An 18,023-nucleotide genomic window follows, 5' to 3' on the forward strand; every position below is an offset into this window, starting at 1 on the left:
GTTTGTTGACCCTCCTCACAATTGTGATTGCTATGTTGACTCGTCCATGATAGTGCTGGAGCTTCGTTCTCCCTTCCAAATCATTTTCATGCTTTCAACAGCTCAAAAGTGCACCACAGCTTGGTCCCCTTTTATCTCTTTAACCTTATTCGGAGCGAAATAGTGGAGCAATTAGTGATAGGTCAATGGAAAGACTCATTTTGTGCAACCAGTTCCTACCAAGAATAATGTTGTGGAGTTAGGTAGTCCATAACATGAAAGTCACCAAGTGGTTGTAGGGTTCTGCTTGAACTACCAATTTTATTGTCCCTAGAGACAGGATAGAGGCCCCATTGAAAGTGTGAATGGTGGTTTTCGCCTTATTGATGATGTCAAGAATCCCTATCTTTTCTATGGTATCTTTGAAGATGACGTTCTCTCCTGATCCATTGTCAATCAAGACTCGGTTAACCATGGCGTTTGAGATTTACATCTTGATAACAAGAACATTGTTGTGGGCCGAGTGGACTTATTCTAGGTCTCGATCGGAGAATATCAAGATGTTGGATCGATAGCTAGCGGTTTGTTGATTTGAGCTACCATTATAAGCTTCTTGCAAAATGCCTTTCTTTCTTTCTAGGTGTTTCCCAGATATTTTTGTTCATCGTATATGTAATTCACTTTAGGAAGTGCTTCTTTTTCCAAGTATCGGACAAAATGAAGACCTTAAAGCCTTCTAGATTTTCTACGGTGTGTTTCAAAAGCAAGTCGACGGGGCGTCGCCTGGGCCAATGCTTCTTTAAAGCGAGAGATGGCCTCTTCCAAATTTTTACTCGAGCCTTCAGATGGGCGAGTCTCACTGGTTCTTTGGCCAACATGCTTTTTCAAATGTCTTCTAGAGATAGATATATCTCCATCATGTCCTTCCATATCTCATTTATGGCAATAACCCTGTTGTTCTCGAGGTCAGTGTTATGTGTAGGAACGCCATGACCATAGCAAGATGACTTGGGGGGAATCTCCTAGGTGTTGAGTGATCTGGTCAAGAGGAATATGAGTTCGTTAGCAACCTACAAAATAGAAAACAACTGTGAGCAAGCATGAGGCGACGGGGGACGGGGGTTGACTCTCCAACGGTCAAGTTAGTAAGCAAGTTTTAAGACTCAAGTAATGGATAAGAGAATTATTACAGAGATTGCACTATCAAAGATGAGCCTTAGATGTGTGTATTTATACCATCATGAAAGAGACCTTTTTAGGATAGAATCCTCGTTCTAAGCCAAAAGAATGCTAGAGGATATCTATAAGTAGATATTACACCCTTTTAGGAGTTATGATTACTTGCAGCGCACGACAAATCCTAGATTGTAAGAACTCGAAGACTTATGAAAGATCTGGCTGATTCCATGGAAGATTAAATCCCAAGTCTTGCAAAACAAGTATGGTTATTCTAGCGGTGTCGTTTGGACTTCGCCTATTGCCCCAGAGCTGTTGAGTTCATAACCGGACTTTTAAAGTAGCTGTGCTCCAAACAGCTTTACTCCAACCCTGGAAAATCATGGTCGCACATAAAGGATAGTAGGTTATATATGCAAATGGAGTATTGAATGAACATTAGATCGTTTGTTCTATCTGAGGAGTTTTATATATTATAAAACTCTATACAATTTTTTAGTACAAGAGATGACATCTCATTTATGAGAGCAACTTACACAGAACAGTTCACCGCCATGTGACATCCCAATCTAATAATACATTACCTTTTGTACGTTACAAGTAACCTTACAAATTCACGTATAAAAACATAGATGGACGAGTATTACTAATCTAAGGGTTGTTCTATATATTTGAAACGAAATCATACATAGTATAGTCCTTTGATTTTAAATTCTTTTAAGTCTCAAAATGGTACTTTTATTGTGACTTTCAACTAAAAATAAGCTTCAAATACTGAACAAAAATGCTACATTTACCACATATTTGTACCCTACCTTTATCAAAGAGATGATACAAATATGTGATTAGTGTAGCATTACTTAATAGTGAAATCAAGTTGCAAGAAGTTCGTATCTTAGTTGATTAAGAACGGCCACTTATAGTTTTAAATTTTTTAATGAAATTCATTTCGGTGCCAATCATTTCTTGTCTAGAATGACTTCCTATAGATTAAAGAATGACCAATTAAAATTCTCAGTTTTCTAATGTCAAGATTTTCATGAGATCCGGGGTGATGATCATTTGTTGTCTACAATGTCTGCCTATAGTATTAATTTTTACTTTAATAGGAAGACACGGTGAGGAGAAACAAGGCTAGGCAGATGTGAGAAGCAAGGGAGATGAAAGTGAGGGACAAGAAGAATGCACAGCATCAGCTGTATATGAAAGGTGAGGAGAAGAAGAAAATAGAAAGAGAGATAGCAGCATTGAGGCGCAAGGTCACAACTTGATCTCAAGCTCGAGAAAATTTTCAATGCGTCGAGAATATTTTCAATGCGTCGGGAACACAACATGCTACTAAGTGTCATAATATAATTGGTTGAAATTTTTTTTTTTTTTTTTATCAAGTTTCCCGACACACTTAAAAATCTCTCCTCAAACTCCCCTCCAACTTCCAAGTTACTTTTGAAGAACAAATTGTTTTTCTTTTTTTTTTTTTTTGCACTTTTTATTTTGTTTTCATTTTGTGTTCAATTTCTTCTCCCCCTTCATGGAAATAAAGATTTGAAGTTGGCCAAGGACATTTTGTATGCACCAGAAAAGGTATAATTAACTAAAAGGTGGCTTCACTTAACAATTTTGTTAATGAAAAATACATAATGAACATTAATAATAATAATAATTTAAATAAATAAATAAGTAGAAATTTGGATGAGGTGACAACATTCAGTGCCAACAAACTTCAGCCACGTGCAAACTTCAACTTTCAATATTGTGGTCTTAGTAAATCGTAATTTCTTTGCACTTGATATCGTGGTATTACTAATCCATGTATGGTCGACGACCAAACATTCACCTTGGACTTGAATTTGTATGACTTTCCTTCGTTACTTTTGAGAACCAACTCGGAACACTCTCTAACCCAAGGTTTCTGCCAAGATGCAACTTATCATTCCATCGTTTTCAGTCCAACTTATCGTGCAAATTTTGTACCCATAAAAAAATAGTCATGGAAATAATTACATGGTTCTTAGAAATAAAGACACAGCGATGAGCATGAATCTGCAACATAAGTTAAACAAATAACAATTCTTATTTTCGAGCATCGATCAGCCATGTCGAAAAATATTGAAACAGAGCCTGCAAATGCTGGTTGTGTTCCTTTTTTGACTATCTATTTCCTTACATTTTACTTTGACTTACAAAACTTACACTTACCGCTCCCTACAAATCTTCTTTCTCTAAAATACACTGAAAAGCTTCTATCAGCAACCTCAATCTAATGATGCATCTGATAGGAAAGCAGTCATTTCATTCTTTCGTCTGCCAAGTGCAGATCATTGGCATGCACCTACTTACCAATTTAGAACTATGAATTAAGAAGATACAACACAAGCGTTTTATGGAACAGTAATCTCGTGTGAAACACCAACGTCCCATTAACCGAGCACCTTTCGGAGTTCATCAATCAACAGCGCTCTGCTTGATGGCTCGACCTGCATTACATTCAAATCATTAGATCCAGGTAGCTAAAAGATGATGTGGAAAGATGCTTAAAAAAGAATATAACATGATTGTTTACCTTGCTTAGAAGGGCAGCAAGACCTTGGGGTAAGGCTTGCAAATCAGAAACTGAGTCACCAATATTTGCCAATTGAAGCAATACCTTCTGGACCCGCAACTCCTTTAGTTTATCCTCGTAATTTTTTGGATTTTCCTTCCATCTAAAGAAAATTTCGTCATTCACCCAAGCATCTTCTTTGCATCCTGGAATATCAGAACTCAAAAACCAGTTCTTGATCAAATCTGTAGCAGATTTATGCGACAGCTGTTCACCAGCAGCATCTCTCACTGTCTTGATGAGTGACTCTTCGGAAATTCTCCGACGCAATCTTTTATAGAAGAAAGATCGAGAGCTGTTCCAGTCCAAAACTTCTCTGATTACCCCCTTTGCAGCCATCCTGAGAGAAGTATCGTGCAGTTCCGCAAATCTAGTGGCTATCTGAGTGTAGACAGGCAAAAGCTGTTTTTCACGTGATCGTATCTGATGCTGTAGAGGTTCAACCATCTCGTGTGCCCCACTGCTCTTGGCTTCCTGAAGTTTTGCCTTCAGTTGGATCAGCTGTTGGTCAAGCCTGCCCATGCTTTCCAGCAGCTCCTTGTTCCTGAACTTGATCTCGATCATCCCCTCTGGCTCAAGCACGTTACCTCTAGCAGTTCGATCAGCATACATTTCAATATGGTCTGGGTTTATTCGACTATCCACAACCACCCACGCTCCACCGCGGAGCTCACCCATCATGGGGATGAACACAAATATGGGCTGTTTGTAAGTCCTAAGGTTCTCCACAATGGTTGATCCAGCCTGAAGGATCCCTTCGAAAAGGTCCCTCTGTCCACCAGAAAATCCTCTCCAGTTGGCAAGAATGAAAAGTGGGAGCTCTTCTCTGTTGAAATCTAATAACGCTTGGGCTGTCTTACTAGCAGAATCAGGAAACCATACTTGCCCAGCCTGAGGAACAACCCTCTCATGCGAATCAAGCTGGCCTGGATCAGCAGGTATAATTTGCATCACCGTCTGGGTCTCGACAGCAACTATTCCTACAGGGATTCCTCCAAGCTTTGCCCTTCCAGTAACAACCGTCCTCGCCCAACCTTCTAGTGTCTCAATAAAGCTGTCTTTGTCAAAAATACCCCCCATCCACTTTCCATCACCATTTAAAGCGCCGCTAATAGCAGCACGAGGATCACATGAATTCTCAGGGCAGTACTCAACAGGCCTTTCTGGAGGATCTGAGGGACTCAAAATGGGGAGTGGTCCACCAGCATGGGCAGGAACATAACTTAACCACTTCACAATAGCAGATATTCCTTCAAGATCATCAGCAACCGTTAGATGGACAACCCCATTCGTTCCCATAATTTTTGGTCCTCCAAGTTGCATATGGGAGCTGTACACCTCCCGGCCAAGAAGTTTGTTCAATGCAGAGAAACCAGTTAAAATAATGGGCTGATCCAGCCTCTGTATGCACCGCATCCCAAGCCGAGCAAGATAAGCCCCTATACCTACGGTTCTGCCAGTCACGTATGTTAAGGTAAAGGTTTCCCTGTATGCCCTTGAAAATGCACCAGCAATTGCTCCACTGCCAGTCAAGCTTTCAACTCCCAAGCCATCCTCCTTTCCAACAATGGTATCTATAACCCATCTGGTTTCTCCACTTGCCAGCTTTAATTCATGTGCTATCACAGATGATCCAATCCGCGCATAATCCTCAGAGGTTAAATATACATACTGAAAGCCACGCTCAGGACTCGATTCATCAGACCAACCAACTTTAAAGCAGGATTTGACTTCTTCAGCTACCCCAATACGGGCACCTGAGTTTGCTGCCAGGTATATTAAAGGCAGTTTCTTAGCACAAGCAAGTTCAGTTACTGCAAAGAAGAATGCATCCTCTCTTGGACCAAAAGATCCAGCTTTGAAGGTCACATCATTTGAAACAATCAGTATCTTCCTTCCTGAAGGGAACTCAGGGGTAGACATCTCCATAAACCAGGCTACCATACCTACGTCATTGAGCCCAGGTGGACGAACCACTTCAACAAGAGGAGTGCCCCAGGTGCCATGCTGGTCAGAAAACTTGAGCTCAGTGACTTTAAGCATTTTATCTTTTGGTTTTTTACTACCTGGCAACTGGGATGCCCATGCCTGTTCCAAGGCCGTCTGAAATGCCTGCAAAAAATAACATTTATCTCGAGTAAGTTTCATATCTTGGTGAATCATGGAGAAACATAAAATAAGAAAAAACAAATTCCTATCAATTCTCACCAGTGGAAAATCATAGCAGTAAGTGGTGCTGGTTCTCCTGGCCAACAGACGTCTGCGGTCAATAGCTCCCAAAGGCTGATACTGTGCATTCACTGGTAAACCATGCAGGGGGGCCTGTGTAGAGGCTGAATGGTATACCACCCTCTGTTTGCTGGTATCTTCTAGTTCCCGATATATCTGATTATCATGTTCACCAGTTATACAGTCATGACTCATGATCCATATAAATAATTAGAGACTATATTTGCTTTAAGACCGACATTACAAATTATTCATTAACCTGTGTGCAATATGTAGAAAACTAAAGCAGCATATTGTTTAGTCAGTCAACCTAGACCAGCAAGAGTTTGTAGACCACCATATATCAGGTCTACCACAATATGTATCAGGTACCCACCAAGGTTTTTCTCACTTTTCTTTTCAATAAAAATAAATAAAGCTGACTTCCACCTAAAGATCAGTCTCTTAGTGATAAATTTCTAGCTAAAATAGATAATCAAATGACGCATTGGTAAAATTCTGTTCTAGCTCAATCTATGTTCAACCTATGGTATGAATCATTACTACTCGTCCGGCCACGCTAGTTTGCTTTTGTAAAATGACCTTCAACAATTATATAGCTCGAAAATGTAACTTGATGGTAAAGAACTTACATGTACAGTGCAGGTATGACCAGTCACGTTTGTGACGACAACCCTCCAAGCAACATTTGCCTGCCGAGAGGATGCAATCCACAGCTTCACTTCCCACTCACAAACACCCAACCTATGCATCCTTACACCAACAGACGCATGGATTTCCCGTGCAAGTTCTTCTAAGATGGCCTCCGCCACAGTTTCTTCTTGTCCAGCTTCTAAATCAACTCTCCTGGAAGAACATCTCCAATGTAAGATTCTAAAAGGTTCCCCATCTCATCTCAGAAGAAAAAGAAAATACTAAATAAGAAGAAGCAAAAAAATTACTTGGGGTACGGCAGTAGATCATCAATTTGTTGCTCACGCAAGATATAAAGGTACATATGAGTATGGTCAGATTTGACACTGGCATTGTGTGCATTAAGTTCCAACTCTTCCATTGCTGTCAATAAGGACCTCAAAATACTCCTTGAAGTAAATGACAAAGCCCATTGCTTATTAGCTGCTTCCATGTCTAGCCTTTGAAATCCAGCGAACCCATCATTTGAAGTGGGCTGCCTTACAAGTGTTCTGAGGAACATCCTTTTGGTTGGTTGTGGCTTATCTACAACGCTGTACAAGTGCCACTGACGGTCCCGGGATGGGGTATACTGTACATTCTCATAACCTTTAAGCTTGTCCTGAATCAGAACAAAAGATGAGTAACTTCATAAAAAGAGGTGTATCCCGAACTTTGCTTAAAACACAGGAGCTAAAGCCACAAAATTACTAACCAACTCAAGGTAAATGGATAGAGGTGGTTCCAGATGACGCAATAATGGCTCTTCCTCGTAATAGAGTTTCTCTGACGACCAGTGGAAGGAATGCCTCATAGGAGCTCGCCCTTCATCTCTTTGTATGATGCAACTAATTACCCTGACACCTGCACTGTGCAGACTGGAGGCTACTCCTTGCTCTTTTAGTATTTTCGCTAACTTCTTAATTCTTTCTTGAGCCTGATCCTCATCGCCACTGCCATGCATGAACAATGCTGGTCAGGAAGGTTTCAACTGTAGATTCTATTAGGGATTTCGTTGCAAATAAAAAGAAATGAGTAAAGCTGTTTATTATCTGAAATAGAACCATTGTAAATTTGGAGTGTATAGAGATCTAATTTAAAATTTAGACTTGGTAAGATTATGGACTAATCAGAATACAGTGATCGCTTAAGGATCCCACATAATGTATAAGTTTTTCAATACATGATCAGTCCCGGATTATCGCCACATGTTTAAATCAAAGTTGAAAACTTCAACGAAAAGATAAATGGCAGGTACAATACCTATCCTGAAGTAAACTCATCGGATTGTTGATGCCAACTAAAGCAATATGCATCATATTTCCAAAGCCGCTTGGATCACTAGATCCATTCGGAATTGATTCATGAAGTTGATGAGACATTTCCTTCAATGCAGCACTAATAATTGCTGGCAGAAACTGAAGGGATTTGATAATAATCATGACTCCCCATTTTCTCTCACTGTATTTCTCAATTGATTTACCGGAAGATTGATCTTCATTTGCATTTTTTCTCTCTGTATGTTCGTCCAAGAACTCCCAGGAAGCCATAAGACCAGATCTTTGCCACTGCATCCTCACACTCCCCTTTACAAGATACGGCTGATAACAAAAAAAAGCAAAGTTAAACAAGGAAATGACTGAAAAATAAAGTAAGCAGGAACTCAAAGTGTTCAAACCATTGTACCTGGTATAACCGACGCACATAGCTCTCCACAACCCGCCTCTGAAGTGTGTGATCACTGTGATCAAATAGACCTACAAGGGCATCTTCAACTGCCAAAGGAGCACTCACAAGATCCTCCATTCGTTCATTTATGGCACTTTTCCTCTTGGGAGTATCCATGCTTTCACCATCCTCGGTAAACATCTCTAACTCAGAAAGACTTCTGGCAATGCTGGAACGAAGTTCACTCAACTTGGTTTGCTCCATCAGTTGACTTGCCTTTAGTGCCAACTGCATAAATTTTATTTACGCTGTTAAAAAATTGCGGCTATTATACATAAGTAATTAACTACTAATATTTTATGTGAGGACAATTTAAATTGGTTTTGGAAAACTTGAGAGGAAGAAAGATCTACACAATAAAACTAATGGTTCAGCTTGGATTGATTTGCTCAGTACAATTGAAAAATAAAAGTAAACAGCTGTTGATTACCCGAGAAAATACTTAAAAACAGAGAAAGAAAAATGTCAACATAATATAATTATTAGTTCAAGCTCAGTGCAATGGCAAACCTCAGAATAGCTTGTATGGTTAAGTTGAGAAAACCGAATTAGCTTTTCCCTGTACGCAGCAGGGTTGGGGTAGACCAGTTGTTCCATTAGTCGTAGTATCAACTTATTTTTGTTCTTGACACCCTGCAAGAACAAGATGCATAGTACATGCGTAAAATAATGTCTAACAGAAAATTGAACGAGACAAGGAAAGGCAACTCATCTGAGCATGTTATTGATTTTATTACCTGGTGAGAAAGCACAATGTCCACAATCTTCAATAGATCTTTTTTATATTGAAGTCGAAGGCGTTCAATCACATCAGCCTGGAGTAACAAATATTAGTCTATCATGAACGAAGATTATCACAAGCAAAAGGAAAATCACAAGTGTACAACATCCAAAATCTTGTAGCGCCAAGTTCCTAATTATCAGGGTATACTAAACTGTAAAACTATTGAAGCCAAATATCGCAATCGAAGTTCAATGATCATTATTGCAGACAACTTTTAATTACTTTCTTAATCAAATATTAATAAAAGATTTAAGAATAGAAAATTTATAAAATCTAAATAAAAGTCAGTCAAAACACAAACCAGGTGGCTACAGGGAAAAGTTGTCTTTCATAACAAGAGTCTAACCTGAATGTTGTCACTGAATAATTCTTCAACAGACAGGTACTCTTCAAAAAGGGATTGGACGATAACTCGGGCATGACTTTCTCGTCCACCCTCATAAGACTTCACAAGGCTCATCAAAGGCTCAACAAGCCTTTCTTGGGCTCCTTTCTCTTTATCAGGACAGGAGAATAGATGGGCCTGCAAAGAATATGTAGAAAAAAAATATACAACATTCTTAAGAAGAAAGTAGAAAATAGCACCCAAACAAGGAATTTAAAACGTAATACCCACCTCAAGAACACTGCGCAACAACTTAGCGGGGAACTCAACATTCTGAGAACTAGAAATCACCTCAAACTCCTTAAATTTTGATTCCAACTGTAAAATTATACAAGAGAATCACACATGAGCATAAAGACTCATTTGTAGCATAAATCCAGGAGAAAACAACCATACTTTTCTTACTTCATTTTTAAGATCTTTGGGTAGGCGGGTTGCTAGAACAGCAAAGCACTCTTGCCATTGAAGGAAAGGGAGTTCAGGACTGTCTAGGCAAGTGAGCAAGTTTTGCACTACCTGAGGTAGATGACAACTCTTAGATAAGACAAGTTTAAGAATAACAACTCAATCTACACATGATAGTGCGGAATGTATTCCCACATTTACAAAGCCCAAGAACCTGAAAAAATATATAACAAACTGAAAAAGTGTTCAAAATATTATATATGTTGAATGAGAACTCACTTCATCAATGTTATGCTCATAACCAGCAAGAATCATTCGGGCTGCAATTATGCTAGCAGCACATCTCTGGTGAACTTTACCAGAAATTGCAGTTGGAGGCCCCAGAACTGGGAAGCTTCCATGGAAAGGTTCTGCCTTTCTTACAGCCGAAGGGTCATCTAAATCAAGCTTTGCAATAAGTTCACCAGCCTACACAAAACCAATTTTATTTAAAACTCTATCAAGAGAAGAATGTATTTAACTCCTAACTGGATCTAGACTTACCTGCATTGCTTGACCTTCAGACATTCTAAAGTGGATAGCTCCAGAAGCAGGTGAAAGAAGAGGCATACACATCTTCATAACCTCAACCTCGGCATATGGTGTGTCACCTTCAACATGACTACCATCAGTAACCAAGTACCTCAGCAGCTTGCATGGTGTCTCTGCTATTAACTTGGACGGATCATGGTCATTCTGGATTCAACAATGGTCAACAATTCAGCTTGCTGAAGGGAATTTAGGGGAAGAAGACAAAGAAATGTGGGTACCTGAAGCAAGCAAGTCCTTCCATCAATAAGAAGGCGAGTTCCAGCTGCTTCTTCCTCTGCATATATAATGTGACTGTTCCCATCCAACTGTAACGAAACAGAAGTTATCAGTCACAAACTGCATGTAAGAAATATAAGAAAGACCAATCTTATCCGCATTGTCCATCATGGCACACCTCCCTCTGGTATTGAGTTTGTAATGTGCTTATAGAATAATATGAGCAAGCGCAAATCATCTGTGAAGTTACAAGAATGAAAACAATAAAGAGATGATTTGTACTTGCCTGCATCAACAAACCCCCATCACGTAAAGTATGTATCTCTGCTTCAATCACTGACTCATTCATCCTCAATCTGTAGCTTCCTGGACCCCCCCTCACCATGTCAATCTATAAATAGGTTTCATGACGTTGATTAGATATAACTATTGATTTTGCCAACCACAAATCTCCAAAAATTCCTAAAACATTAAAAGAAGTCCCTGAGTGAAGCAACGCCATTCAAAAACATACCGTGTATTTGCTCCCTTCAATGTTCAATGATACTTGTGCATGGACATGTGATATGTGCTGAAATCAAATTTTCACAAAAATTAATTGAAAGGGCATATAAAACACATTTCTCTGAAGGACATTGTTTTAGTACCATACCTTGGGTGGAATTTGCCCTTTCTCAAGATAACCCACATAATCTGACACCATTGCTGCACTACTGGCAGATGCTTTCTGAAAAGGCCATAATAGGAAATGTAAGTGATGCATTTTACAAGTAAAATATTCAGAAATCAACGATTAAGGAAGATAGTTGCACTTACAAACAGAGTCCCTCCAACTACAGAAAGATACCAAGGAGGCCTTTCTGCTCTAACACGCATGGCAATTCTACTATCCAACCAACCCGTGTGGATTTTATTCTCTCTATAGTCTGAGGCCTACAGAACAAATGACATAGAGTTACTTGAAAATTCATCAAAATTCAATGATCTTTATATTATTTTTTGAAAGGATGGTAAAGAATATAATAGATTTTGGGAAGTTTACATGTAGAAGATCTATTGAATAATCAACATTTGTACGAACTTCTCCTCTAATTTGAATTTCCTTCAGCCCAAGAACCATATTTGCAATAGCTAGAGCTCGAGACTCTCCAAATGCAAAAACATGTCCTAGAAGAAGAGGTATTTGTTTTAATACGTCAGCAGCAAAGACTGATAACTATTTTAAAAATAAAAAATAAAAAAAATAAAAAACAGTCAAAGTAGGTTAATACTCACCAAACTGAGAGTCTGAGAATTCATGAATGCCCCCTCCAGACTGCAAATCACAACATAAATAAGAATTTATCTGAGAACTAAAATTTTCTTTTTCTTTTATGGAGGAATTTGTCATTATCCACTTAGAAGATGTTTACCTTAACAGAAAAGTATGCCCAAACATTTGGCTTGCTTTTAAAACTCAACTCCTGCATATAGTTTGACAGCTCAATATAGTCACGAAAGCATGAAAGCAAGTTCAAGTAAGACTGAGGAACGATCATAACTAACCTGTACTTTCCCACTGGTAGGCTTAAAGCCATCATCTGGATCCTCACTTGTTACACGCACTGCAACACAGTGACCCTTTGGCCTTGTAGATTCTGCCTTGTCAAAATCGAATGGGGTAGCAATAGCTGAGGTCTTTCTCCAAGCATCATACCCACCACCATGTTCCATTCCATAAAATCGCCTTATCTCTGATCAAATGAATCATATGAACAGGGAATGTGAACAAATTAAAAACAATAAAGAAATCGATATCTTAGAAGAAATCCAGCAATTATGACCAACCAGGGATTTGCCAGAGAGGTATGCCCATCCCAACTACAACTTGGGCTGCTGGAAGATTCATTTCAGCTATCCACTCAGTGACTGGGTGCTCCACCTACACGGAGTCAATTAAATAAAAAACATTGAAAAGCAGATACAACTCCAGAAGTTAACAAGCCATATGAAATTCTAATGATAATATGATGTTAATCCTTCTGTAAGAGGTTGCGTTAATATTAAATGGCTTGGTTAGCAATAACAAAGCATATTTTTGTTTCTATATTCACTTCAGGCATACACATTTCCTGCACCAGTGCATTATTCAGTGCTACAATGCTACCAACAAAACAAGTTAAAGAAAACAACAAAAAACGAGTTCATACGCTAGAAGAAAAGACTACATGAACAGAAATAACAAACCTGTAATCGAGGGTTCAGCTCCAAGAAATAGTACTCGCCAGTTTCCATACTGTAGAGGTACTCAACAGTAGCTGCTCCAACATAATTAACAGATTTAGCCAACCTTCGAGCTGATTGCTCCAACTTTTTTACAGTCTCTATAGGAGCTACAGTAATTGGACCCTCCTCAATGATCTATAAAACATATAAACAAGTTAAGTTTTGATGGTGAAACATCTCCAGCAGAAGATACCGTGCATTGATGAGTACTGGAGAAATTCTAAGAAAGGAGCACAAAATTCCCCAGAAGACCAAGCTAGTGAATGTGAAAACAAAGAGTATTAAATTAGAATGCCATAAAATTATTACCTTCTGGTGCCGCCTTTGAACACTGCAGTCACGGCTATGCAAAGCTGCAACATTTCCATACTGATCACACAGTAACTGTACCTCTAAATGCCGGCTCTGATAAAAGAAAATAGAAAAATTGGCAATGTCTGGTCTGAAGTTCAGCAATTATGATCATCCATTTTAAACAGAATAGACTATCTGACCTGGGATGCGAGTTTCATTATAAATATTGGAGATCCAGGAACTTCACCCTGAACTTGCTTGAACAATGCCCTTACCTCATCATCATTATGGACCTAGAAAAGTAAATAATTCCACTTAGTTCAGCTGACTATTCACAGGCATATTAGCCAAGGGTAAATTTTCACGTATGACACAAACCTTTCTTATGCCTTTACCACCACCACCCCATGAAGCCTTAATCATTGCTGGGTAACCTACAACCTGACAACTTGCAACAGCTTCCTCTGTTGTATAAACACACGCTTCCCTATATACTTCCTCTGGGATTGTAACCAAGCAGCTATCTGAAGGAATTTTCACCTGGAGAACAGACACTAACAATATCAGATTGCATTACCCGGCAAAAGCAACCAAATGAAGATTGGACACGGTTTTCAGGATTCATACATGTGATCCGCTCCATGGAAGAGTTGGTACGTTGGCAGCCTGAGCAATTAATGATGAACCAATTTTATCTCCTAATGCTGCCATAGATATAGATGGTGGCCCAAGAAATACAATTCCCTTTGCATTCAATGCATCTGGAAGCTCAGGGTTCTCAGAGGCATGACCCCAACCAGGCCAAACTGCATTAACATGTGTTCTCTCTGCCATCTGGGTAATAAAGAACAAAAAATTCAGGTGAAATGCTAACAAGAACTACAGGAAGCCATGACATGCTTCAGAACTACACGTAATGTAATGCTCCATGCTAACAAGAACTACAGGAGGCCATGACATGGAGTTTTGATGAAAATGTTGAAATACTCTTCATGGAGAGTGCCAGGGAGTGAGTGAAACAAAGTTTACTGAGTTAGTGGAACAAAAAATTTACTGAATGAGTGGAACAAAGAGAGTCAGAAGGTTCATGCCGGGATTGCAACCCTCTATTAGGAAGCAACTCCCACTTTAGAGATCAATAACTTTGTTCAAATGATAAACACCATGTATTTTCTGCTGACAGTTTACCACACGAAATGCGGCTCACTAATATCAAAACACACCTCCCATAATCACTCATAAATCTTCAATGACTTCTGAGAAAAATAACGATCTCCAGCCTCTTCATTTGCATGTTCATAATTTTGATATTAGTATCCACTTCTCTGATTTTCCTCTTATTTAAATCAAATTTCATTTCTTGCAGTCAAACAAATGGTGACAAAATCAAACCACTCAAAACTTCTTTCAGCTGCAAGGTTCCTCAGCAACTGAGTTGGATATCTTCTTCGTTATCATACACTTTTGATGGTGATAAAATAAAAAAGTGGAAAACATAGGTTAAAAGCTTTGGATACGCACCTCTATAATGAGTTGCACATTGGCATAATTATTATTGTTAGTTCCACCAGGAACCTCCACAAACTGATCGGCGATTCTGATGTGTTCTGCATTGATTCTCATGTCCTCTGGTGTGGCCATTGCCACCAATAAAACAGCCTTCTCTGTACCAAATGTCTCATAAGACCAAGTCCTCACACTACGAATAAACTTGACCGCGGCCATTCCATTGTTTGCAATTAAAATGCTATGGATTGGCTTCTTCCCACCAAGGGCATAGCAGAATTCATCAACTTTAGATGCCATAGAAGGATGCCTGAGTAACCCATTTACGTACCCATTTCCACGATGGAAACTGGGTACTGTCAACAATTTCCTCTGGGCTTCCGACATGCTGCTGATCAACAAATTATGCCATCAACATCGTAAGTGAAATTTTAGTAAGTTTTAGTCCAACAAATTCACTGTAGCTTTCAAATAAGCTACCAACATGATGTTATGATTAAAGGTATAGTAATTCCAAATGGGGCTTTTCCCCATTGCCTCTTTCTTCTCATAGTAATTAAGGAATGAAATTCATGATCCAAAGTGCAACATGATAGCAATTACGAACATCTAACCAGTTATACTAAGGCTGCTTTTGGTTGCATGAAAGGGAGTTGATGCTTTTTTATTATATCTAATTCCATACCATCATGAACTCTCATTTTGATAAATTATCCTTTTTTTAAGTGTAATTAAAATTAAATTTCAATACTAAATACAATGTTACACTAATTGAACCTTTGAATTCCAGCTCAAGGAAACAGAACACCCTAAGTATATAGTTCTCAGGTTACCAAAAAGGAAAGAAAAAGAATGCACCTTTGTGAAACCATAGACTCCAGAAACTACAAATTAAAATCCCAAATCCACTGCAAACACATCGTCACTCAAAAAACTAAAAGCTACCCACAAAAATACAGTCTTTGGAGGTTCCAAAACAAATTCCAACTCCAATCAAACCACTTCCCAACAACCAATATCCAATACAAACAAAACCCACATCACCAAAACGCAAATCATAACAGAAGCACCCACAAGCCAATAACTTTAAAGGGTCTAAAGCAAATGGGTCACAAACCTCAAAAGTGAAGAGAAAAAGAGCTGGAATCTTGATCGAGCTGCTCAAATTGCTATCTGGGCACCAAGCATTATGTATGAATCAAGAGGCAGAGGTGGGAGAGAAAACAGAGACTGTGTGTGTTATGAGTGTGATCATTGGGAGTATTTATGTTTAGGAGGAATTAGAGAGAGAGGTAGGTGTGGGTTTGGGGTTGGGGTTGGAGGAGAGTTGTGACTGCATCTGTATGCGAACAAGTTAACGGCTTTAATAAGAAATGCACGTGTTACCTGCCAATTACACCTTCTTCCTTCGTCTACAGCAACTCCTAGCTACCCCCTTTCTCTCTCTACCCATATGTAATTAAGATCAAGGTGCTCTCTCTCTCTCCAGTCAAAGTGATTTTCCCTCTCTCTGTTTTTCTCGTGTGTGAATTTTTTGGGGTAAATCAAGTTTTAATTTGTGTTTTCTGGGTTTTTAAATTTATTTAGGATTTGGGGGAGCAAATAGATAAAAGCAGAAATTGCACCACGAATAATGAATAAAGGAATTAAATTTTGGACCTGGCGTACCTTGACTGTGAGTTGGGTGGTGCAGTCGACCAACCCTTCACCCTTAACTTTTTTTTTTTTTTTTTTTTCTTTGAATACATAGATATTTTTATATCAAGAAAAAAAGAGAATTTGGCAAAATCACACAATGTGCAGTCTAATTTGGTATCAAATTTATCATCCACCAGGTTCAAACTTAAGACTTCTCACTTCCAAATAAAAATGAATACTAACAGACTGTAATACTGAGTGGCTCCTTCATTTTTTTTCTAGATGCACCAGTATGTCTGTTAATTTTGTCCTCATTTCTAATTAAAAATATAGAGTTTTAACGAAACATTCCTGATACTATTCACTACACCTTTATTTATAATTTTTCATTAAAACTAAAGTTTTTTTTAACTTTTCGTAAGTTTTCTTTAAAAAAAAATCACATGTGATAATATGTAAGCCCATAATTTAAAAGTTTATTTTATATGTTCCAAGTTTTTAGAAAATAACAAACGAAATTGACGAGAAAGATTTAACAAAGAACAAACGTAAGCGGTTAGAATATTACGACTACGAATTACAAATGTGTTTACTTACAAAAAAATGGAAATACAAGTGAGACATTCGCAATATTATACGCAAAGAAGGAGCAAAATGCACCCTTGTTCGACTAACAATGCTTTCACATGAAATGGGGATTTTTTTTTTTTTTTTTTTTTTATTATTATTTTTTTTTTGGGTAGATGAAATGGGGAATTAATGATCAACATATAAGCATTTAATGTTATTCCTAATTTGATTCTAGTTAGTATTTTTTTTTAGTGTGCCAATAACACGATCTGATACATCAAATGTCATAATACAATTGGTTAAAAAAAAATTCAAATTTTCAAACAATTATATTGTTACACTTAATGTATCAAGACTTGATTGAACACACAAAAATTCTCTCCCAGTTAGTTTAGTAAATAGCTTAAGGGGGAAGTTGGATTTTGACGTCCAGCTCTTTCTCAAGTCAATTCTTTCTCACTCAACCGTCTATATTTACCAACTCTTGGTTTTATCTTTTATTTTTTTTTCCTTCTAATGTTGTAAAAATGATTAAAATAAAATGAAAACAAATAATTTTGCGACAAAAATATGTAAACGCGTTGCGTTTGATGGACCGAGACGGAAGATCATAAATCTTGTTGAAAATAGGTTTTTTTTATTTTTTTATTTTTATTAATTTTTAGAATATCTCTAATATTAGAATGTTAGAAGTCAAATTTGATATTTCAAAGCTTCACCAAAAATAATTAGATTATAAAGCCCATCAAACAAAAAAATTTAACTCCCGTGATTTACTGTTAGGAATATTGATAAAGGATAGAAATGTCCAAATAAATAAGCAAAAGTAGAAAGCACAATAAATAAATAAAAACTAAAAAGAAAAAAATGAAAACACGAACGTGAAGGAACCCACGTTGCAGACTTAGCGGTTCCAGTTCAGTTGATTGCTGCAACCCATATAACTGTTGCATAGCACTCATATAACTGCATAAGAAATTAAA

General features: G+C 38.1%; 1 protein-coding gene across 2 annotated transcripts; it reads right to left on the reverse strand.

Annotated features, from left to right (window-relative positions):
- Nucleotides 1-3,210: 3,210 nt before the first annotated feature.
- On the reverse strand, nucleotides 3,211-16,374 carry LOC137747429 (acetyl-CoA carboxylase 1-like). Of its 2 annotated transcripts, none has more exons than XM_068487545.1 (32): nucleotides 15,950-16,374; nucleotides 14,848-15,220; nucleotides 13,954-14,160; nucleotides 13,705-13,866; nucleotides 13,527-13,619; nucleotides 13,342-13,437; nucleotides 12,994-13,167; nucleotides 12,595-12,688; nucleotides 12,313-12,500; nucleotides 12,180-12,230; nucleotides 12,043-12,082; nucleotides 11,810-11,934; nucleotides 11,584-11,700; nucleotides 11,420-11,494; nucleotides 11,282-11,338; nucleotides 11,054-11,158; nucleotides 10,770-10,856; nucleotides 10,504-10,695; nucleotides 10,240-10,428; nucleotides 9,961-10,071; nucleotides 9,787-9,873; nucleotides 9,517-9,693; nucleotides 9,124-9,201; nucleotides 8,897-9,019; nucleotides 8,345-8,614; nucleotides 7,922-8,259; nucleotides 7,374-7,611; nucleotides 6,928-7,280; nucleotides 6,619-6,832; nucleotides 5,966-6,142; nucleotides 3,719-5,869; nucleotides 3,211-3,632 (listed from the first exon to the last, which is right to left on the reverse strand). In XM_068487545.1, the coding sequence occupies exons 2-32, from the start codon at nucleotides 15,217-15,219 to the stop codon at nucleotides 3,576-3,578; spliced, it is 6,798 nt and encodes a 2,265-aa protein (XP_068343646.1). In that variant the 5' UTR covers nucleotide 15,220; nucleotides 15,950-16,374; the 3' UTR covers nucleotides 3,211-3,575. The 2 variants fall into 2 exon arrangements, with proteins under 2 accessions (XP_068343646.1, XP_068343638.1); XM_068487537.1 differs by having other exon boundaries at nucleotides 14,848-15,223.
- Nucleotides 16,375-18,023: the final 1,649 nt, after the last annotated feature.

Source organism: Pyrus communis, chromosome 1 (genome assembly GCF_963583255.1).
Source record: "Pyrus communis chromosome 1, drPyrComm1.1, whole genome shotgun sequence".
NCBI classification, from domain to species: domain Eukaryota; kingdom Viridiplantae; phylum Streptophyta; class Magnoliopsida; order Rosales; family Rosaceae; genus Pyrus; species Pyrus communis.

Excerpts from the sequence above, each read along its gene's own strand:
- LOC137747429 (XM_068487545.1), bottom strand. The coding sequence starts at position 15,219 with ATGTCGGAAGCCCAGAGGAAATTGTTGACAGTACCCAGTTTCCATCGT. Across the intron at positions 13,620-13,704 it reads GTGGTAAAGGCATAAGAAAG|GTCCATAATGATGATGAGGT; the intron begins GTTTGTGTCATA and ends TTACTTTTCTAG. Across the intron at positions 9,202-9,516 it reads TATTCAGTGACAACATTCAG|GCTGATGTGATTGAACGCCT; the intron begins GTTAGACTCTTG and ends TTGTTACTCCAG.